This window comes from Plecotus auritus (genome assembly GCF_963455305.1).
Source record: "Plecotus auritus genome assembly, chromosome: 9".
NCBI classification, from domain to species: Eukaryota; Metazoa; Chordata; class Mammalia; order Chiroptera; family Vespertilionidae; genus Plecotus; species Plecotus auritus.
In genome coordinates this window covers 99,109,096-99,132,381 of record NC_137783.1, presented here as the reverse complement: position 1 = coordinate 99,132,381, position 23,286 = coordinate 99,109,096, and the positions used below count along the sequence as shown (strand labels likewise).

At 46.0% G+C, this 23,286-nt stretch overlaps 1 protein-coding gene across 4 annotated transcripts in view; it reads right to left on the bottom strand.

Moving 5' to 3' along the window:
- Positions 1 to 21,904, bottom strand: part of ME3 (malic enzyme 3) — a 196,550-nt gene extending 174,646 nt beyond the window's left edge. The window contains exons 1-2 of one of the 4 annotated variants that reach the window (XM_080687267.1): positions 21,758 to 21,904; positions 20,872 to 21,069 (exon numbers count right to left, since the gene is read on the bottom strand). In XM_080687267.1, the coding sequence (XP_080543393.1) occupies positions 20,872 to 21,054 (183 nt within the window). In that variant the 5' untranslated portion in view covers positions 21,055 to 21,069; positions 21,758 to 21,904. Of the gene's footprint in view, positions 1 to 20,855; positions 21,367 to 21,420; positions 21,655 to 21,757 lie in introns of those variants that run through there. The other 3 variants (XM_080687266.1, XM_080687268.1, XM_080687269.1) reach the window with 3 other exon arrangements.
- Positions 21,905 to 23,286: the final 1,382 nt, after the last annotated feature.

Genomic DNA, 23,286 nt, shown 5'->3' with positions numbered 1-23,286 from the left:
AAGACAAGCTAAAATTCAATCCAGTGGAGAAAGTGACAACACCTTGCCTGTGGTGGGCCAAATTTGTGAGCGGCTCATATTGCATGAACATTAAATCCTTGTTTCTATTCCACCTAAGTATTCTCATAAGAAGAGAGAAAGGGAAGAAAAAAAATAACCAAAGAGAAGGAAATTCTCATCTAGAAAATTTACTTTCCAACCTATGAACATTCTTTTTATTTTCAATGGAAAGAATTATTGTTTTTCCAGGGGACTGAGGAAACCAGAGGAGAAGAAGAAAGTCTCATGAGCTCCCGTAGGTTAAAATAGAGTCTTGGCACATCTTTATGATGGGGGCAGTAATGCCAGTTACTGCACGGGAGGCTGGGTGATGCCCCCATTGTGACAAAAATGCCAGCTAACAGGACCAGGTACTCAGGGAGTCAGCACCTTCTCTCCAATTTGGGAGATAAAATTAATACCCGTGTTGTTTTGTGCAAACAGAACCAGAACAAGGATGGCTAGTTAGATAAAGACCAATGACATCAATATTAACAATAAAACACTTCAAATAAAGACAGCCCAAGTCAGTAAATCTTCAAATCTCCCCCTTCAAGTACTCCTTGGAGAATTTCATGTTTTGAGAAATCCTGCATTTGTAATAATTTATTTTCCAATGTTTAAGACATATAACTGACAAGAAGAACTTCTTATACTTGCATGAGAGAAACAGTGTTAATAGTTTTACTTTGTTTACTTCTGGGAAAAGACAAAGAAGTATGATGTTTTGGTTAAGCTGTGTAAATTTTTTTTATAAATAAATATAAGGTTTACATTAGGGTTTTTATTGGAATATTGGCAATAAATCTAGACTCCTATTGCTGCTATGATGGAGTCCAAGGTATTCTGGGACACAATCTCCAGCTTCCTTAGCACTTCTCACATCTGTGTCCACCTCACCATCAGTCATGGCAAATCATCCTCATCTCCCTTATGGTAACTGATTTCCTTCTTAACTAGTTTCCCTGAATCTGATTTTGTTCCCGCCCTGGAGTCAGAGTAGTTTGTCTACAGCTCAGTCCCAGAGTGTATCCCCTCCCCTTCAGGACGAAGGTCAAACTCTTCACCCAGGCAAAGAGCAGCCCTAGACTCCCACCCACGTGGGACGCCCACCTTGCTCCAGCCCATCACTCCACACACTACATCCTCCTTCAGAATCCCCTACGGCTTCTCACACACCATGCAGTTTTGCTATATTTGCTTGGAACATCTTTTTTTACTTTGTCTGCCCAGGGATTCCCTGTATAGCTTTTAGGTTTTGCACTGATATACTGAGGTAAATAATTAGTTATCTCATGAGGGAGGTCAAAGTAAATTTCCCTTTTTCTTTATACAACACATTATTTATGTAATTTAATATAAGAATCAAAGGTCACCCACTTTAAGAAACCTTACCCCTTTTTCTCCCCACCAGGGTAAAAATGACATGGACATTATTAATAACACTAGAGGCCCGGTGGACAAAATTCGTGCCCAGGGGAGGGGGGTGTCCCTCAGCCCAGCCTGCACCCTCTCCAATCTGGGACCCCTCGAGGGATGTCCGACTGCCCGTTTAGGCCCGATCCATTCTACCTTCAAACTCCATTTCCAATCCAACCCTCTTTCCTTTGCACTGACACCTTCTACACCCCAGCCACCACCTTCTCCTATGCCCTTGGCTGCCGGATCCCAGTGGGATCGGGCCTAAATGGGCAGTTGGACATCCCTCTCACAATCCAGGACTGCTGGCTCCCAACTGCTCACCTGCCTGCCTTCCCGATTGCCCCTAACCACTTCTGCCTGCCAGCCTGATCACCCCCTAACCACTCCCCTGCCAGCCTGATTAATGTCTAACTCAGGCGTCCTCAAACTACAGCCCACAGGCCACATACAGCCCGCTGAGGAGATTTATCCGGCCCGCCGGGTGCCGCTGCCTGTCCTGCTTAGCAGCCAACTCGTCCCAGGCCCGCAGTGTGCATAGAAATTTGTTCATAGTTTTTTTTTTAAACTATAGTCCAGCCCTCCAACGGTCTGAGGGACAGTGAACTGGCCCCCTGTTTAAAAAGTTTGAGGACCCCTGGTCTAACTGCTCCCCTGCCAGCCTGTTTGCCCCTAACTGCCCTCCCCTGCAGGCCTGGTCACCCCTAACTGCCCTCCCCTGCAGGCCTGGTCCCCCCTAACTGCCCTCCCCTGCAGGCCTGGTCCCCGCAAACTGCTCTCCCCTGTAGGCCTGGGTCCCTCCCAACTGCCTTTCCCTGCAGGCTTGATCGCCCCCAACTGCCCTCCCTTGCAGGTTTGGTCCCTCCCAACTGCCCTCCCTTGCTGGCCATCTTGTGGTGGCCATCTTGTGTCCACATGGGGGCAGGATCTTTGACCACATGGGGGCAGCCATCTTGTGTGTTGGAGTGATGGTCAATTGGCATATTACTCTTTTATTAGATAGGATAGAGGCCTGGTGCACGGGTGGGGGCCAGCTGGTTTGCCCTGAAGGGTGTCCTGGATCAGGGTGGGGGTTCCCTTGGGGCGTGGGGCGGCCTGGGTGAGGGGCCTGTGGTGGTTTGCAGGCCGGCTGTGCCCCCTGGTGACCCAAGCGGAGGCCCTGGTATCTGGGGTATATTTATCTTCTACAATTGAAACTTTGTAGCCTGGAGTGGAGCCAAGCCTTCTGCTTGCTCCGTGGTGGCAGCCATTTTTTGGGGGATTTATGTATCTTCTATAATTGAAACTTTGTAGCCTTAAGTGGAGGCCTGGGCCAGCCAGGATGTGTGGAAAACTTGGCTTCCTCCATCGCCGGGGGCAACCCTAGCCTCCTGCTCTTTCCAGCTCTGTGGCTGCCGCCATTTCTGTTTGGGTTTATGTATCTTCTATCATTGAAACTTTGTAGCCTTGAGTGGAGGCCTAGGCCGGCAAGGGCAGGCGGAAAGCTTGGCTTCCTCCATTGCCGGGGAAACCCAAGCCTCCCTCCTGCTCTCTGTGGCCGTAGCCATCTTGGTTGGGTTTATTTGCATATTCGCTCCTGATTGGCTGGTGGGCGTGTCTTGTGGGTGTGGCTTGTGGGTGTAGCGGAGTGATGGTTAATTTGCATATTACTCTTTTATTATATAGGATACTTTTATTTTTTTTAAATAAATCTTTATTGTTCAGATTATTACAGGTGTTCCTCTTTTTCCCCCCCATAGCTCCCCTCCACCTGATTCCCCACCCCACCCCATGCCCTTACCCCCCACCACTGTCTTCATCCATAGGTGTAAGATTCTTGTCCAATCTCTTCCTGCACCCCTCACACCCCCTCCCCCCTGAGAATTGTCAGTCCACTCCCTTTCTATGTCCCTGATTCTATTATATTCACCAGTCCATTCTGTTCTTCAGATTTTTTATTCACTTGATTTTTAGATTTACTTGTTGATAGATATGTATTTGATGTCACTTTGTTGTTCATAATTTTTATCTTTACCTTTTTCTTCTTCTTCCTCTTCTTAAAGAACACCCTTCAGCATTTCATGTAATCCTGGTTTGGTGGTGATGAACTCCTTTAGCTTTTTCTTGTCTGTGAAGCTCTTTATCTGACCTTCAACTCTGAGTGATAGCTTTGCTGGGTAGAGTAATCTTGGTTGTAGGTTCTTGCTGTTCATCACTTTGAATGTTTCTTGCCACTCCCTTCTGGCCTGCATAGTTTCTGCCGAGAAATCAGCTGACAGTCGTATGGGTGCTCCCTTATAGGTAACTAACCATTTTTCTCTTGCTGCTTTCAAGATTCTCTCTTTGTCTTTTGCCCTTGGCATTTTAATGATGATGTGTCTTGGTGTGGTCCTCTTTGGATTCCTCTTGTATGGGGTTCTGTGTGCTTCCTGAACTTGTAAGTCTATTTCTTTCACCAGGTAGGGAAAGTTTTCTGTCATTATTTCTTCTAATAGGTTTTCAATATTTTGCTCTTTCTCTTCTTCTGGCACCCCAAAAATTCAGATGTTGGTACGCTTAAAGTTGTCCCAGAGGCTCCTTACACTATCTTCATATTTTTGGATTTTTTCTTTTTGTTTTTCTGGTTGGGTGTTTTTTGTTTCCTCATATTTCAGATCTTTGGTTTGATTCTTGAGGTACGTTGATCTACAGTTGCGTTTCTGTATATTCTTTATTTCAGACAGTGTATGCTTAATTTCTGACTGGTCCTTTTCCATTTTTTTGGCATTCTCGTTAAGATCCTTAAAGGTCTCACTAAGTTCCTCAGCGGTTTTTAGAAGATTCTTGAGTAACCTTATAAATGTGGTTCTGAACTCTATGTCGTCCAGTAGTTTGCTTTCCTCCATTTCTCTCATTCATGACATGTTTCTTTGTCTTCGCATTTTGTTGCTTCCTTGTGTTGATGGAGTGGCTTTGTGTGGTAGGTGACCTATAGGGGCCAGTAGCTCAGCCTCCCCAATCACCTGAGGTGGACGCCTTTGGTACACCCCTTTGTGGGCTGAGTGCAAAGTCTTGGTGTAGTTATGCCTTAATTGCTGTTGGTACACTGGGAGGAATTGACCTCCAGGCCAATTGGCTGTGAGGACCCGCTGTGTCTATAATGGAAGAACTGCTGCGCTGGAGACATGCTTATGGTGCAGGACTTGTTTCAGTGGGGCTTTGGTGCTCACTGAGTCTGCCTCTTGAATGTGTCACTTATGGATGTGAGGAGTTGAAATCTGGTGTCTCACACTGACCACTAGGTACACTGGCTTCTGGATCTCCAGTGGGGTGCAGGTCAGCTACTGTCTGAGGCCACCCAGCAGGCGCTACAGTGAGAACTACAGTTTTCTCCTCTTTGCTTGGGGTTTGGAGGTTTTGGAGCTGTCTGACTGACCCAGGCTGTAAGTTTGCTAGGTTAAGCTGTGATAGGGCAGACCATTCATATGCTAAAGCCGCTGCTTGGAGCTTGGGTGGGTTTGTAGGTTGTGCGGGGCGGGGTCTCAGGGCGTCACTAGGCTAGGGCGTGGCAAACAGCGATGGCTGCCAGAAGTTGGCTCTGCGTCTCTGACCATGTTCCGTGTCCCACGCCCCAGCACAATAAACAATGATTCCTGCGCGCAGCCCTGCAAGCAAGCCTCCCTCACTTTCCGACCTCACGGCAGACAGTCCAGCTTCTCCCAGTAGGAGTTTGGGTCCCCCGCGTCTCCCCAGAAACTGGAGTTCGGAGTAATCGGGAGCTTATCTCCCTTAGGGTTGAAAACAGCAGCGCTCCCGATTCGCGTACCTCAGCTTTTCCACGCTTGTGCACCCCTCAATGCTGTTTGCTCTTTCCTTCTAGTTGTAGAACTTCCACTCAGCCAGCTTTCCCATGGTTCTGGGTGATAGACGTTTTGTCTTTTAGTTGTAGTTTTGAAATTGTTGTGTGAGGCAGCAGTTTAGGCGTTTACCTACGCCGCCATCTTGGATCCTCCCTCTAGGATACTTTTAATATAATATAAAACCTATTATACTGCATTGCATTTATATGCTTGCAATTCTGTCTCTTCCTCTGAACTCTTAATTTCCTTGGGAGCAAAGACCATGACTAATTTAATTCTTTAGTTTTCAAACCTAAAAGAGTGCTTGGAATACAGTAGGTGCTCAATAGATGTTTGTTGGATAAACCAGTGAATGGCCTCAGGGAATCTGGATTGAGTCTTGCTGCTGCCCCTTACTGTCTGGGAGGCCATGGGCAACTCAGGCTCTCTGGGCCCTAGGGTCCCCCATAAAACAAAGGTAATAATGCCTGTTTCACCAGGTTTCTGTGGGGACTGAGTGAGATGACCAATTGGGAAGCACATCATAAGAGCCAAAGGTAAAACACATTCTGTTTCCTTATTATGATGAGGTGTGCTGAAGGAAGGACAGGAATTAATTGCAACAAACACTGATCGTACCTGTGTGAAGGGTACAAGGCACCACAGGGGAAAATACAGACCGAATCCCGGTGAATCTGAAGGAGGACACAGGAGATGCACCCTGTCCATTCTACCTTCAAACTCCATTTCCAATCCAACCCTCTTTCCTTTTTCCTGACACCTTCCACACCCCAGCCACCACCTTCTCCTATGCCCTTGGCTGCCGGAGCCTCTAACTGGTCCCACTGCTCCCGCTTTCGCCCTCCAATCTGTTCTTCACGTGGCAGCCAGAGAGACCTTTCATTAATATAAATCAGACCATTTCCTTGCTTAGAAACATTTAATAGTGTCCTGTTTGTTTGTTTGTTTGTTTATTTATTTTTATTTTAGAGAGGAAGGGAGAGGGATAGAGAGATAGAAACAAAGACGAGAGAGAAACATTATTGACTGGCTGCCTCCTGCATGCCCCCTACTGGGGATTGTTTCTAAACCCAATCATGTGCCCTGACCAGGAATTGAACCATGACCTCCTGGTTCATAGGTCGACACTCAACCACTGAGCCACTGCATCTGGGCTTAGGGTCCTGTTTTTCAGAGGATATAACTCAGCCTGTATCCCACAGACCCCAAGACCCCACTACACAGGATTGAGACCCCTGAGCTCCCTGCACCTTGATTTTAGGTAATTCCCCCCTTTGCTCATCACACTCCTATTGAGCTGCCTGTTGTCTGTTCCAGAACCTGCCATGCTAAGCTGCCTGTTGCCCCAGGCTCTACATGTGCTGCTCTCTCTACCCAAAACACCCTCGCCTGGCTTTATTACGGCTGGCTCTTTCTTAGGTCTCTTCTCAAGTATCACCTCTTAAGAGGTCTTCCCTTACCATTGAAGTAGACCTTCTGTAAGTCTCTCACACTGTGCCCTGTTTATTTCTTCTCGACCACTAATAACCATCTGCATAATTTTGTTTGCTTACTTACTGTCTTTTTTACTAGATTATATGCTCAACAAGGAGAAGGGTCATGGCTGTCATGTTTACCATGGTATTCCCAACACCTAACAGTGCCTGGTAGAGAGTAGATGCTCAGGAAATATTTGATGGTTAGATGGATGGACAGATGGATGGACAAACGAACAGGCTGACAGATAGACGGATGGATGGATGGATGGATGGATGAGAAGGCAGGGAAGTAAGTAAACAAGAGGTGAGATCCAGGACAGAAAGCAGAACTCTGTAAGATGAAAAGGTCCACTTAGATTGGCAGCCCTAGGAACCTGGGGCTACTATGAAGATCCTCAGGATGCCTTGTAAAGAAATCTATAAGGAAGAGGAGACCATGGAAACAAGAGGTGAGAGAGCTGTGGGCAGTTTACCTTCTCCACAGGTTTTTCTCTGCTTGGGAATAATATATGTAAAGCACATGTAAGAGTACCTGGCATGGTAGGCCTTATGTAAGTATTTATTATTATTATTTCTAATATTATTATTATTCTAGCAATTATGAGTCCCAGAGGAGGCAGCTGACTGTGTCCAGTTGACTGGTAGAAGGCCACAGAAACCTGAACACCTTGGTTAACTAGAGAACAGCTGAGAACACTCAAGCCTGCAGCCCTGCACTGAGGCTGGTTACTGGAAGCAGGTCCATCCCTCTGCTCAGCAGGGCCTCCCTCCCGGCACCACCTGGCCACTGCCCAGCCAGCACCACCTGGCTACTGCCCAGCCGGCACCCATGCCATCATCTCCCACAGGCATGGTGAGGCAGACCCTGAGGCGTCTCAGACATGAGGAGAAGCGGCTGCCAGCTCATGGAGTGCGAGAACAGAAGAAATCTTTCAGCTCTGACGGGCAGATTGCAAAGCCTCTTTCTAAAAATGGCCGTTAATAGTGTTTTCTCCACACCGTCTATCTTTACTCCTGCTTTATCAGGTGGCAACTGCATTGCTATTCCCTGTCCTGTGACCCGAAGTGATTTCACCCGTCAAAACAAGTAATTATGGGCTGGAAGAGACCAAAAATAAAAGAGATAAGAAGGCAGAGTCTGACATGAAGGCTGAGCGTTCTGTCAAATGGTTTGTGGACCTGTCTTCAAGATCATGTTACTGTAGAGAAAAAAATAGAAAACCTGAAACGAAGCTGAGAGTCAGGAGCATGTCCATTCATCAGAAATGGACACATAGGAGTGACAGCAGGAGCTGTGTTAGCAGATGTGTAGGTTTGCAACATACAACAATGTTCAATATTAAAGCATCTCCTTCCATGGAGAGACTCAAAAGCACTGTGCTTGTCCTCTGAGGTGGACTCCGGTACTATTTCAGGATGGCAAGCAAATTGCTACCTTTCTGTTTTCTTCTTTTTTGTAATCTCCAATTTTATTTATTTAGTTTTTTTAGGTGAGAATTTCTTTTAATATTTGAAGAAAAATGATTTTAAATATAATAATGTTACAAGCAATAAACATTGTTTCAAGAAAACTATTTTAAATATAATAATGTTACATGCAATAAACATTAATGTTTCAAGAAAAATGATTTTAAATGTAATATTACCCAAACTGTACAACATAGTATAATATCACACAAGTTGTAGGAAATATTAAAAATCTGCAAATAACAGGATTACTTCTATTATATTCTAAAGTACTTTTTTTTCCCTCTGGCTCTATTTTTGTTCATCAGTTTATGTTGTTCATTATATTTCATAAATGAGTGAGATCATGTGATATTGATCTTTCTCTGACTGGCTTATTTACATAATGTTCTCCAGGTCTATCCACGCTGTTCTTGCTACTTTTCAAAGGCAGTAGGTCCAAGAGATGAACACCAGCCAAAGGGGGCCAGAGTCAACCTCCACAACTCACTTCCCGAGCAGGACCTCAGATCTCTCTGGACCTCAGAAACCTTATCTATAAAATGGTGGTAACATGTCAGGATAGTATCTGCTCGAAAACAAAGGGCTGGACATGATGACTTCATAATGGTCTCCTGGGGAATGTTCATTCTGATTTCTACCAGAGGAGAGATGCCCATTTAAAATGTGTGCATGAAGTATTTAGTAATTACCCATGGAGATTGTAGGACTATCTTAAACTCCTTGCTGGGTGAAGTGGGCCCAGCCAGGCCCTCATTAGCTGGATTTACAGCAACATTTTAACTTTTATGCTAAGCTATCATAGCTGATATTCTCTTGTCTTGCTATTTTGCTATCATAATGTCATGAAATTAGGAGTGTCATAGTGATTATAGATGGATAGACAGACAGAAGGGGCAGGGGAAAGAGAGAGAGAGAAAGAGAGAGAGAGAGAGAGAGAGAGAGAGAGAGAGAGAGAGAGAGAGAAACAGGTCAAGCTAAATTTGAATGTCTTCCAGCATTAGTTTTTAAAAACTTGGGTAGAATGTGCCAAAACGTTGGGACAAAATCCTGAGATTCCTGCTGGGTATGATGGTAGCCACTCCCTTTAACACCAGTCTCAACTTCCAAAAATACCAGCTCTTCAAATGGCACTTGAGTTTTCCAAAGCTAGTGATATTTTTAAGTTTCTTTCAGACAGAAGTCTAGATCATCCTTAAACTCTATCAGGAATGGAAAAATCATCACTGAAATCTCCAGCCAACTTGATTCTTCCCTGACTCACTCCTCTCTTATCAAGTCTCTGCAAAATCAGATGTGTTCACACCCATGGAGAATGAGTTTGGATCCCACACAGGGCCTCTCACTGTGTTAGAAATGGAGCAAAAGCTTTAGAGATGTGGATTAGTTGAGAATTAATTGAGCACTTACAATGTGCTTTACATACATTAATCATTATAGCACCCTGTGAAGTAGGTATATTTTATTATCAAACCCATTCACAGATGAGGAAACTGAGGCTTAGAGAAATGAAGTGGCCTTCCAAAGATCTCAAATCTAGTGGATGGCAGAGCTGTAATGGGAACCTGGGGCTTTTCTGACTCTAAATCCCTAGATCATAGCCAGAATGCTCTGCTGCCTAACACCTGGGCATGGGCTGTGCCATTGGGAGGTGGAGAAATCACATTTGGTTTCAGCCAAATACTTTCCTTCATCTCCAAAACCCTTTAATCTATTGCTTTTGGTAGTAGATATAAATCTAATGTCTTTATAACAGCCTTAAGGATGAGAATACATACTCTCATCATAAAGGTGCTGTTTTTTAGATCAAGTGCACCTGGTACAGCATCAGAGTAGAAAGCTCTCTTAAAGAAATGGATTCCTGAAATGTATATGATAAAAATAAAAGATGTATCTTGGCTTCAAATTCTCCAGGCTCCATGGAAAGATCTAAATATAATTTAGATTTATAGAAATAGAAGAGATGGCAAATGTGGTTGGATATTAACAATCTTCACCATGGTGGTTTCTGGCCTGTCCAGGAGGAAGTGTGAAAGGGATCATATAACTCATTTTCATTGAGGGTTTACTCAGAAGAGGGCACTGCGCTGGCATGTGGTGCCTAAGACAGTCCTGGCTCTGAAGAAGACAAGATGGAGACACACACCCACTGGAATGTACACTGAGACCAACGTGGAAAGAGCATGACTACACAAGCTAACCGCCAAAGGAGAGCAGAGGATGAACGAGTCACTTCCACGTGGCATTATAAAGGAAGGCAGTGTGGCAGTGGTGTCCCTGGAGAACTAAGCCCTCGAGGATGCTGAAATTTTTGATAAGTGAGCCCAATTTAAATGGCGCCCCTTGGAGTTGTACAACACAAAAGCAAGGAAAAGAACAAAATCAAAGAGCATGTCACAGCACTGGAGATATAGCATTAACTCTATCTGAGTTAATGAGGGTTTATACTATTACTAGAGGCCTGGTACACGAAATTCGTGCATGGCGGGGGGGGGTGTCCCTCAGCCCAGCCTGCAATCTGGGACCCCTCTCCAATCTGGGACCCCTCGAGGGATGTCCAACTGCCCGTTTAGGCGGGCAGTCGGACATGCCTCTCACAATCCAGGATTGCTGGCTCCCAACCGCTCACCTGCCTGCCTGCCTGATTGCCCCTAACTGCTTCTGCCTGCCAGCCTGATCACCCCCTAACCACGCCCCTGCCAGCCTGATTGACACCTAACTGCTCCCTGCTGGCCTGATTGCCCCTAACTGCCCTCCCCTGCCAGCCTGGTTGCCCCTAACTGTCCTCCCCTGTAGGCCTGGTCGCCCCCAACTGCCCTCCCCTGCTGGCCTGGTAACCCCTAACTGCACTCCCCTGCCAGCCTGGTCACCCCCAGCTGCCCTCCCCTGCAGGCCTGGTTGCCCCTAACTGTCCTCCCCTGTAGGCCTGGTTGCTTCCCACTGCCCTCCCCTGCAGGCCTGATAACACCTAACTGCCCTCCCTCTCTGGCCTGGTCACCCCCAACTGCCCTCCCCTGCAGGCCTGGTCTCCCTCAACTGCCCTCCCCTGTCGGCCTGGTTTCCTCCAACTGTCCCCCCCCTGCAGGCCTGGTCCCCCCCAACTGCCCTCCCCTGCTGGCCTGATTGCCCACAACTGCCCTCTCCTGCTGGCCATCTTGTGGCAGCCATCTTGTGTCCACATGGGGGCGGCCATCTTGTGTGTTGGAGTGACTGTCAATTTGCATATTACTCTTTTATTAGATAGGATTCAGTTTTCTGAAAACGGGGCTGCTGCACATTTGGCACAAATGGTGCCTGTTCTCAGAGAAAAAGCCATTGTCTTTCATGGTGTGATCTAGACAGCTTCTCCTCCACCACTTTCATCTGCCACGTCCTCCTCTTCCATCCATGTCAGCACCCACAACACTGCACAGGGAGTGCTTCTGCACCCGATCCCTTGCTCCTACAGCCCTGGGGCCTATGCTCCTCTCCTCATACCAACCTATTGGACTGAAATGCCTGCTTGCTAACTGGTCCCTACCTGTACCCCATTATGTATTTATTTATTCTTATTTTTTATTTTTTCTACCTGTACCCCTCTTACATGTTAACTCCTTAAAGGCAAAAAAAAAGTGTTGCTTTCACCGTTGGGTTTCCACTGCCTAAATTTAACAGGTACTCAGCAAATGCCTAGTGAATAAATTTAATAAATAAACTAATGAATCTTGGGAGAATTACATTTATTTAAAGGGTGAAGAGAAGGCATCCAGTGATCTTTAAAGTTCCCTTAAGTCTGATTCTGTTAGATTCTGATTCTAACAGACCCTGGATGTGATAACAGACCATCAGAGGCCCACAGCAGGGAACACCCCTCTCAGTACCTAGCAAGGCCCTAGAACAACAGACTCCATGCACTAGTAGCGAGCCAGAGGGCACCTGCACAGGGAGTAATAGCAGAGCAGAGGGGCTTAGGATGTGGGCCTGGATTCAAGACCCGGCTCTGCCACTATGAGCCTTGTGAAAGTAGCATGACCTTGGGCAAGTAGCTAACCTCATTGGGCCTCAGATTTTTCACCTGTACTATAACACTATACTTCAGAAGGTGGTGGTATTGTGTTAAATTAGTTAAGGTATAGAAACTGCTTAGGACAGTTCTTGGGACTTTGTATGTCCTGAAAAAATGCCAGCTCTTATCATTATCATTTGAATTCACTCCATAAGGCATTCCCCTACCGAAGGAAATTCTGTATAATGGGAATCTGGGTTGGAATCCTCAACACCCCCCTCAGATACAAGAGGAAGGGGAATGTCTACAGGGTGAGGAGACCCAGCTCCACCTTAGTTATGAGGGCACCTGCAGCCTTTCTCCCATTGGGGAAGTCACCGGACAGCTCAGTAACTCAGAAGGATGCCACCTTGTGAGCAGGTGTTGGCTCCCTCTTTCTGTTTTGTGGAAGAACCAAGTAAAACAAAACCAAGGAAGTAACACAGTCTGCCTTCTCCAGAGTTCCACACCATGGGGAGTGTTTCAAGTATGCAATGAGCTCCACGTAGGTCTACTACCAAACAGTACAGAACCCAGACAAAATGCTTTCCAAAAATAATATTCTCAAGTTGCTCATCATTCAACACAATCCCCTATGGTCCCTCTAGCTTTCAATATCACTTTGAAAAGCAAATGCAGCTTTGATTTTCTCTTATTCAAGTTCCTCAAAAGCTGATGATCTTTCCATCAAAAATCCCTCTCCTCAAATGACTGAGTATGTTTTACTCTTTACTGTGTCCTTTTGGTTAGAGTCGTGTTTTAATCAGGCTGCTAGGCAACCATTTGGGTACAGAATGAATGCATGCTTTTAACTGCTGACCTCTGCATCCCCAATCGTAGGATAGCCCTCAGATTTTCATCGCACAATCATAGAACATCTTTTGTACTCTGCATCAGAGAGGCAGCCGGACACAACCCCAAAGGATTTCCCAATGCCCTTTCTCCACATCAAAGTGGAGGTTCGGAAGCTGACTTTAATCCATGCCTTTGCGAACAGAAGTGCTGCACATTAGTGACTCCTTTGCAATGGGCGTATGAATCAGAAGGCCTCTCCCCCTTCCCACTCTGAGACTGGCATTTGCAAAGAAGAGGGCAGATGATATAAGAAACCTTTGGGAGAAATGACAAATATGCACAGTAAAATGAAGCCATAACCCCCAGAGTCTACAAAAGCCCAAGAAGATCAAGAGAAACTGGAAACAGGGAAACTGAAGATGAACCTGAAAAAGTGTCCACAGAGACTCCATGGAGAGCCCAGACTCAGCCTGGCTTAGATGCCAGTTGGCCCAAGTCTGCGCCAGACAGCATGCACTTCTGAATGGGATCTGCCTCCATGCAGCCGCCTGCATAATCTGGATATTGTTGTTTACAACTCTCTTTAGAACAAGCAGCAATTTTTATGTCAATGTTTTATTACGTGAATCTAAACTATCACCTCTAGAAGATAACTAATTACATGCAGGCAAATCTTGAAATAAGTCTATTTTACAGGAATTTCCACCAGATAAGAAAGCCACCCCTGTGTTACAGAAGGGTCAACTTGCAAAAGTTGATCTGAATGTTACTACCTTGGTTCTAGAAACTTAATTCACAACAGAAACTGTAAACTAACACTGAAAAGATAATGGAACATTAAAGAAAATTATATAAAGAGAAAACAGATCTCCCATAATTCCACTACCCTAACACAATCATATTTATAATTTTATTCCCAAGTCTTTTTACAGTTACATCTTTTTACAGTAACACTCATGGTGATAGATTCCACTTAATATTCCACTTGAATTAAGCATTCATAAACATAAGCCAGCATTTCTGAAATCTTCATAATGATCACACAAATGCTAATCAAAGACATAATATACTTTCTTTGAAGATTAATTCAACTGTTCATAACAACATGTTTATGAGAAAATACTCCCTGAGCATCAATTTTGGGTTCCAAGAGTAGCAAATCTCCCTCCTAGGCTTCTGGCATCCCATCCTACACTCCCCAGTATTTTGATCCCTTGGGAGATGAGGAGTATGGTGTCTTGGTCCACTTAGGCTCTATAACAAAACTAGAGGCCTGTTGCATGAAGATTCGTGCAATAGGCCTTCCTTCCCCTGGCTGCCGGCACCGGTTTTCCTCTGGCACCCGGGACCCAAGCCTTTGCTGCACCGGAGCCTTCAGTCTTCACTGTGGCTGGAGCCTTCAGTCTTTGCTCCAGCTAGAGAGCTGCTCCTGTAGCTCCCTCCACCCCCCCACCCTCCTTCTCATAGCAGGCGTCCTGCCCTGCCCAGCCGCACCTGCATGCGTGCTGCCCAGAGGCCCGGAGCGGCTGGGGGTGGGGCTTCTTCCATCTTTGTCAGGTTAATTTGCATACTCACTCCTGATTGGCTGGTGGGCGTTGTGAAGTGATGGTCAATTTGCATATTGCTCTTTTATTAGTGTAGATACTACAGACTGAGCAGCTTAAACAACAGGAATTTATTTCTTTTTTTAAAAATATATTTTATTGATTTTTTTACAGAGAGGAAGAGAGAGGGATAGAGAGAAACATCGATGAGAGAGAGACATCGATCAGCTGCCTCCTGCACGCCCCCTACTGGGGATGTGCCCGAAACCCAGGTACATGCCCTTGGCCGGAATCAAACATGGGACCCTTCAGTCCGCAGGCCGACGCTCTATCCACTGAGCCAAACCGGTTAGGGCAGGAATTTATTTCTCACAGTTCTGTAGGTTGGAAGTCCAAGATCAAGGTGCTTACAGTATAGTGGGGAAATACAAACAATTAACAAGAGCTATAATAAGTAAGAAAATGAAATAGTATGTTAGTAAGTACCAAATACTATGGGGGAAAAGCAGACCATGTTAAGCGTGGCCAGGAAGGTGGAAAGGACTATTTACAACTTCACATGGGGTGGGCAGAATAAGTCTCCTTGAGAAAGTGAGGAGCCTTGAAGAAGATGAGGGTGTTAACCACATGGCTATTTAGGGGGTATGTGTTCCGGGAAGGGGAAACAGTCAGTGCAAAGACTGTAGGTCGGAGTATGCTTAGAGTGTTTGAGGAACAGTAAGGAAGCCAGAGTGGCTTGGGCAGTGCGTGAGGCTGAGGAGTAGCAAAGATGAGGTCAGAGAGGGTCAAATCACACAAGGCATTGTAAGGATGTTGATTTCGCAGGGTTCTGAGCTGAAGAGTGACATGGTCAAACTTAGTTCTAAAAGGATTGTGCTGGCTATCATGTGGAGGATAAACTAGAGGAACATAAGTGGAAGCAAGGAGACCAGCTCAGAGGCCGCTGCCCTCATCCGGCAGAGAAATATTTGTAGTTTGGGTCAGTGTGGGGCCTGTGGTGAGCAGGGCTTGGATTCTAGATCTAGTCTGAAGATAGAGCAGGATTATCTGGAGGTTTGGATATAGAGGGTCTGAAAGAAAAAGAGTGGTTAGGGATGTGTGCAAGGTTTCAGCCTCTTAAGGTGTGGTTAACAGTCACAGAACAGCGGTTGAAAGAAACAAGCCTAGAAGATGGGAGACCAGTGACGAGGCTCCTGCATAATTGAGACATGAGATGATGACGGAGTGAACAAGGCTGGTGGTAGTGGGGATGTAGAGAAACTGATAGATTTTGAAGGTTGGAGTAAAATTTTAAAGGTTATGGTAAAAAAATTAAAGTTTCACATAAACATTTTGTGGCAGTTCCTCAATATCCATCCTGTCATTTTTTAATGTGTAGAATTTTTCACTGAATACATGCATGTCCTGCTAAAGGTTACATTTCCCAGGTTCTCTTGCAGCTAGGTGCGGCATATGACCAAGTTCCAGCCAATCAGATGTGAGTGGAAGTGATATTTGCAATGCCTAATTCATGCCCTTCAAAGACATTTCTCCTTTCCACTGGCTTTTAATAGCAGAGGCTAGAGCAGCCCCTTTGGACCATGAAAAATGTAAATGCACACTGATGAGGGAAAAGCAACTAATCCAACCACATACCAACCTGTGACTGCCTACCCAGACTTGTTTATAAGATAGAAAGACACTTCTATCTTTCTGAGCCTCAGTATTTGGTGTTCACATTGTTACAGTTGCCTAACTTTTAGCCTAACCAACACAAGTTCTTTTAGCTGTTCCAAGCACAAAGCTCTAATACCAAATGCTATCAATTCCATGAATCCAGGACAGAATTTGACAGGAAAGGATTTCATTCCAACCTGCCTCTGCTTGTTTGTTCTTAAAACATGTGAACAGTATCTGAGCTCCAGTGCCGCGAGTTCCTGAACAAGAGGCTCAAATCTAGAGTAAACTGCTGGTTATGGAACCAATGTTTATTTAATAATCCATTGCTTCTCTTTCGATCAGAGGCCCAATTCAACATCACATCAGAAACAGATCTTGGGAAGACATGTTATGTTATCTGCCTTTAGGGAAGAATACAGCATCACTCACAAACTTCTAATTCTCTGCACAACCCAGCCATCATCTCCTGATTGATCAGTGAGCCAAGTGTGTGATCACAGAGCCCCCCATCAAAAGGAGGCAAGATCAAGTTCTAAGCTGGCACCAAACAAAAACATATACTTTAATCAAAGGCAAATCCTAGCTGTGTGGGAGTCCAGTAAATCACCACCGAATCTAAAAGGGATTGAGCTGAAGCCTGTGCTGCCTCAGACGTGCAGCCAATGCTGCAGGGCTGGCCACCAAGCCTTTAGGGGTTCAGTGATCTAAACACATCAAGTCCTTGTGGGAAGGTGGTCACCTGAGATGCTTTGCAGTTTCTGGGGGTCCCACTGCATGAAATGTGCTAGTCCTTAATCAAAGGGACTTGACTAAGCACCCTTTTCATTCCTTTTTTCCAAGACTTTTAAGATCAAGAGATTTAAAAACGACAAGGGAAGAGTCCATTGAATTTTATAGGGAAAATCATTGTTGGCGTGTGGGTCAAAATGAAAGGCTGATGCGCTCTGGGAAATCACACACCCCTTCAGTGAAACACCCTGAAGTTTGGGAAGATTTGGGTCAAGTATGTGCATTTCATCCAATGGGCTGTTTATCATCATTTCTCTGGGCAATGAGAGCATTAGGCTAATTGTAAAAGTGGCATTAAGGTTAATGAAGTTCAGAGAACAAGGGTCGTCATAAGCTGATTTGGATCACTTAAAGAGCAAATATTTATTGAGCATCTCAAGTCAGAGAGAGTGTCAGGTGACAGGACAGAGCCTCTGTCCCTAAGGTGCTCAGCCATGATAACAGGTGCTCACGCCAAAAGGAAACTGACACAGTGTTAAGACGAACAGGAGGGGACTCGCATCCAATCTGGGGAGTGGGAAATCGGACAACCCTTCCCCAAAGAGTCTGTAGGTGAACTGGGGGCGGGGGGCAGCAACAGTTTGAGGGTCCACTTCCTACATTAATAGAATGGGGATGATACCTGCCTATGAAGATATCCCTATAAAATGGGGTTGGTAGTTGCCTGTTTAATGTAAGTAAAATATGGCTGATATCTTGTAATATGTAATCAAAGTTCTACTCTGTTGCTACAATCTCAATGAAGAATAGAAGAGGACATTACGTAAATTTTAGGAGAAAGGCAAAATATTAATAAAAAATGAAACAGAAGTAGATGTACTGGTGAATTTGCATCGTTCATAGAATCTAGACTACGGGAGGGAACTTGGAATCATCTAGTTCCAATTCTGTCATCATAAAGAATATGCTAAGCCCAGTCTGTGTGACTTAATGCTTGAGCTTCAACCTATGAACCAGGAGGTCATGGTTCGATTCCTGGTCAGGGCACATGCCCGGTTGTAGGCTCCAGCCCCAGTAGAGGGTGTGCAGGAGGCAGCTGATCAATTATTCTCTCTCATCATTGATTTTCTATCTCTCCCTCTCCCTTCCTCTCTGAAATTAATAAAAATATATATTTAAAAAAAAGAAAATGCTGAAATCAGATCGCATTGCGAGGACATGACAGAGCTGCGACAGACTGTCATTGCACAAGGGCAGCCAGATGTGGCCTGCTCACTGGCTCTTCCTCTCTCAGAGAACCCCACCTCCTGACGACCCTCTGCCCTCAAGCTTCATATGTAAGGCCTCTCCTGATCTGTCAAAAATGAACATATTCCAAAACAATAGTGTTAGTTTTCATACCCATGCCCTTGCTAGATCCTTCAGGAGCGATCCCCTGCTGGACACAAATGCATGAAACCAGTCCCTGCCCTGGAGGAGTTCATAGTTTTGCAGAAAAAAAAATCCACCCACAGACCCGCCCACTGAATGCAGCACCCTTTCAAAGCTGCCCTTCTCTTGCTTTCTCAATGGTAAACTAGGTGTTCTGTTAGTTGACGGAGAGTGCGAAGCTTCAAGCCTTCCTCGGAAACTCAGTGTCGGAGGTAAGCAGGACAGCAAGAGAGGGGCACTCCGGTGGGATGAAGGCCATTCACAGCAGCTACCAGGCAGTGGTGCTGCTCCATTGCTGTCCCTCTCTCCCCAAGGGTGAATGGAGACCCCAATGGACTCTCCTGGCACCACCCTAGATACTCTCCTCACTCCAGACTGGCATCAACTGACTTTAGGGATATACAGAAATGTTCTAACATCAGGAAAAGGTAAAGTCCCCTAGATTTATGTACAATGTCCCATTTATATAAATTAGAAGGAAAAAGGGACAAGGGCAAGAGTGCTTTTAGGGAGCCACAAGTCTAGGGCTAAAAAATAAAAATTCCAGGCATCTGAGTCCTTCCTGTATTTTTTTAACTATTCACAAAGCAGTAAGTGCTGATTGGTAATATGCCAATACTTCAAAGGCAATTATTGTCAAAATGATTGGAGGCTAAAGTGCAAGAGAGAGTTGATCACTGCCTTCTAGCATCCATCCCTCCTCCCTCTGCTGACAGAACACAATTTTACTGTGGGGAGGGGGGAGACCACATCCCCTTTATTCTAAATCCATTAGAATTTAGAATAAATTCTAAAAATTCTAATGTGGGTGGCCCTACCTTAAATTCTATCTTTAACTCCAGGGGTGGGCCCTGACTGGCTTAAGTTATGATGATTGGTTTGGGAATGGGAAGGGGATCCAATCAGAGTCAATGAGACAGAAGGATTATTTTTCTGAGGCTTCAGAGTAAATGTCTTTTCTATAGGAGCTACCAGAAGAAAGTGTCTATCCCTGGCTGGTGTGAAATAGGAGATGCAGGACTATGGCAGCATCGAGGGGAAAAACTCCACTAAATGGGTCCTGAAGATGAAGGTAACATTGCATTGGCAGAGCAAAATACCAGAGAAAACCTTCATCCTTAGGGATGCCATCTGGACTGCTGGATCAAGCCTTGCCTGCAACCCTCCCTCTAGATATTTTTAGTTAAAAGGCACACTTTATTTGCATAAGTTAATTTATTTTCTAAAACTGGCTACCAAAGTAATTCAAATTCACAAAACATCTTAATTACTCCCAAGTAGGAATATTTAAAGGATATAATATAATGTAATATAATATGTAGACTTTGAAAGAAAGACTTTTTCTTATCTTCTTCTATTATTTTTGCAGGAAACAATCACAATACTTAGCATCTACATAATTGTCCCTATTTCTGAAAAACACATTTTCCACACTTGAATTACACAATCCTGAGAAAAATAATTATTACAATTTTTATTTTTGCAGTGATTACTTATCAAGGGCTTTATATAATTTAAAATATATCAAATTCAGCAATTCATTTGATTGTCACAATAACTAAATGAGATAGAAATGGTGAATCTGTCATAGTATCCCTTTTAGGCTGGAGAATTGAACTTCAGAGAAATTTAATTTAGAAGGTGTAGGGTGACAGGCATCAAAATCCAGGCCTCTTGCTTCCTGGGTTTTAATACTCTTCCGTCTTTCTCAGCTCAGTCCTCTGAACTAGTGGCACTAAACTCTATTCGCAGAAACAAATGTGTGTGCTTTAAGCACCACATTAGCAGTGAGCTGAACTTGACCAAAGTACCAGAGATCCAGATCTGGATTCCTGTGGCACAGCTGCCAGAACTAACTAGTTGGTGACCTTGGGAACGTTCCCTTTGTCTTATTTTCTCATCTGTAAAAGGAGAGGCTTGAGTTAAGATTTCCGATTCCTCTTCAAGGTCTAAAGTGTCTATAACTCTAGACTTTCCCTGGTTCACGTTAATTTTTATCTCAGAATAATAATCTCAGTTGACATTTGCTCTCACTGGGTGCCAGGTACTGTGCAAAGAACGCTACCTCCATTTTCTCTTTAAATCTCACCACACTGAGACAACTGTCTCTCTTTTACAGATAAAGAAACTTGGACTGGCAACTGCCCAAGATCAACAGAATTATTCTGTATCAAGGGGAGATCTGACACCAGGTCAGACTGGCCACGAAGACTTTAACCCAGTCTATATTGTTCTCACAGAAGAAGCTGGGCTCCCTGCGTTACTGGTCACCTCTTTCTAAGCAGAAGAGGGATGGGGGTGGGGAGCGGGGGGAGCCAAACCGAGATAAATCAAGCCCCTGCAAGGCAAAAATGTTAAGTCGCTGGAAGGGCGCCTGGGAGAATCCATCCCAGGCCCAGGAGGCGGGGCGCCGCCCTCCGCCACCGCAGGATCTCCGCTTGAGCCATCCTACCTTGCAGGACCGTTACCTTGTTGAGATGCGGGTTCCTGGTGACATCGTATCCTCGCTTCTTCAGGGGCACAGGGCGCACCGGGCCGGGCTTGGAGTGGCTGCAGCGGGCGGGTTCGGAGGGCGCCCAACGCGGGACGGTGCCGCTGGCCCGACTGGACAGGAGAGCCAGCCTGGGGCCCGTGCTCAGCGCGGTGCCCATGGTCCTTGAGCAGACCTGGCACCGGGGAGAAACCAAGGTCAGGGGCGCCTTCCGGCCAGGCAGGCCCACGCGCGCTGCAGGGCACTGTGCCTGGGCCCCGGACGCGTCCTCGGGTGCAGGGCTGGGGTCCCGAAGGCTTAAAGGCGTCGGCCCCGCCCCTCCTCGGCGGCCACCTGCGCGCGCTCTCCGGTTGCGGTGCGCAGGCCTCGCCAGGCGCAGGGCAAAGCGAAAGCAAGCCCAGGAAGCAGATCTGTGCGGGTGACAGCGCGTCACCCCTGCCCTCGTTCCCGGGAAGAAGCGAATGCGCGGCGAGGAGTCCCCGAACCTGCTACCCCGCTAGCCTGTGTCCCCTCCGTCCCAGCCCACCTGAGCCGCGTCCTGCGCCAGGAGCTGGTGCCTCCGCGGCCCCCGCAGCGCGGCAGGCTGGGCGAGGCGCTGCGGGCTCTTGTTTCTCTCCTGCCAATGGCTGGACCGCGCGGTGGCTGGCGGCTGAAGAGCGCCAGGTGGTGCGTTCTAGAAAGAGTGGTCCCCTAGACCTTTGTTCGCAGTGCGGAGCCTCCCCTGGGAAGCGCGCGGAGCTCCTCATAACCGCCTGCGGGTGCCTCCCCAGAGATAAAATGAAGCTGAGAACGCCGCCCCCTGACCCTCTCCATCTTAACGAGCTGAACGCCTGGAGAGGGTTAGCATGTAGGGGTCCACATACCCTCTGAAGCTCCCACTATTGCGGCAAGGTCCTGGCTCCGCGATTCGGAATAGAAATCCTCAGACATCCAGTGCTCAGTGTTGCATCGTGCCATCCAGTACCATAGCCATTAGCCAAATGGCTCTAGGAATTGAAATGGAATAAAGTGAAAAGTCCAGTTCCCCAGTCACACTAGCCACGTTTCACATGCTCAAGAGCCACTTACACATGGCAGCTATGGGGTTGGACGGCACAGGTACGAACATTCCATCTTTGCCAGAAGTTCTGTTGGGCAACACTGCTTGATACAGGGTCCACAGCTACTAAAGAAGACCTCTGGGGACCTCGTAGAGCCTGCCATGGACTGTTGGGGCCAGACAGGGACCTTGTGTCCATCTAGTCCTGAATTTAATTTTACACTTTGTCCACTCAGTAGCCAGAAGATTCATTTTAACGCTAGCATTTCATTGTGTGTGGAATAAAATCCACTCTTTTGGGTGCTTACAGGTTAACCCATAGCCTGGCTCCTGCCAACTTTTCAGATTTATTTCACTCCACTCTCCCCTTCACTGAGTTTTAGCCACACTTCCTCCTTCCGGTGTTTCCACCTCACTCAGGCCCCTCTCACCCCAGGGCCTTAGCACCTGCTATTGCCTCTACTTGGAATGCTCATACTCTCAGGTCTCCATTAAGTTGTCAACTCAAAGGCCTTTCCTTTGCTTTATCCAATGTTGGCCTCTACTAGAAACTAAAGAGTTTTTCCCTTCAAAGAACTTAGCACAGCCAGCATTAACTCATTTTTCTAATTGTTTACTGTCTGTCTCACCCTAGAATGTGAGCTTCATGAGGCAAGGCTCTTTGCCTGTAAGCCCTGTATCCTCATTGCCTAGCTAGCTCAGTGCTTGATACATAGTCGCACAATAAAGGGTGGATGAAGGGAAGTGACAGCCACATTCGTAGGGGTTGTGAACCCTCAAACTGACGACCAGACAGATGGCATCATCCTCTACCGACTCCCCTTCGGAGCTCCCCATGCAGGCAGCCTTCAGAATGTGTGCTCTGGCCAGTTCTAAGTACCAAGTATCACAGTGCTCAGGGATCCCCTCCTGTCCCTCAGGAGAGACCCTCTCCTCCTTCAGGCTCTCCCCTTTCCAGTCCAATCTCCAATTTGCAGCTCTAATGATCTATATAAAGCAGTGCTTTCCGACACAGAATCAAAATTACCCGGTGGTGGTGGGGGGAGGGGGTGGGGGGCGGCTAAACACAGATTTCTAGGCTTATCCATGAAGATTCTAATTCAGTAGGGTTTAAATGCCTGAAGTCAGGCTTACTCTTGGACAGTATATTTACATAAGCCCATAAATGATCTTTTTTTTTTTTCTTCTTAAACCAGTTTGAGTCATCTTGAGTATTAACTGATACTTTCCTCTCAACACTGTTTTTATATTTGCACATCTTCCTACCAGTTGACAAATATCCTGAGGGTAAAGGTTTTGTGTGTGTGTGTGTGTTATGTGTGTATGTTCCATCTTTGGTACCTTAGGTAATTG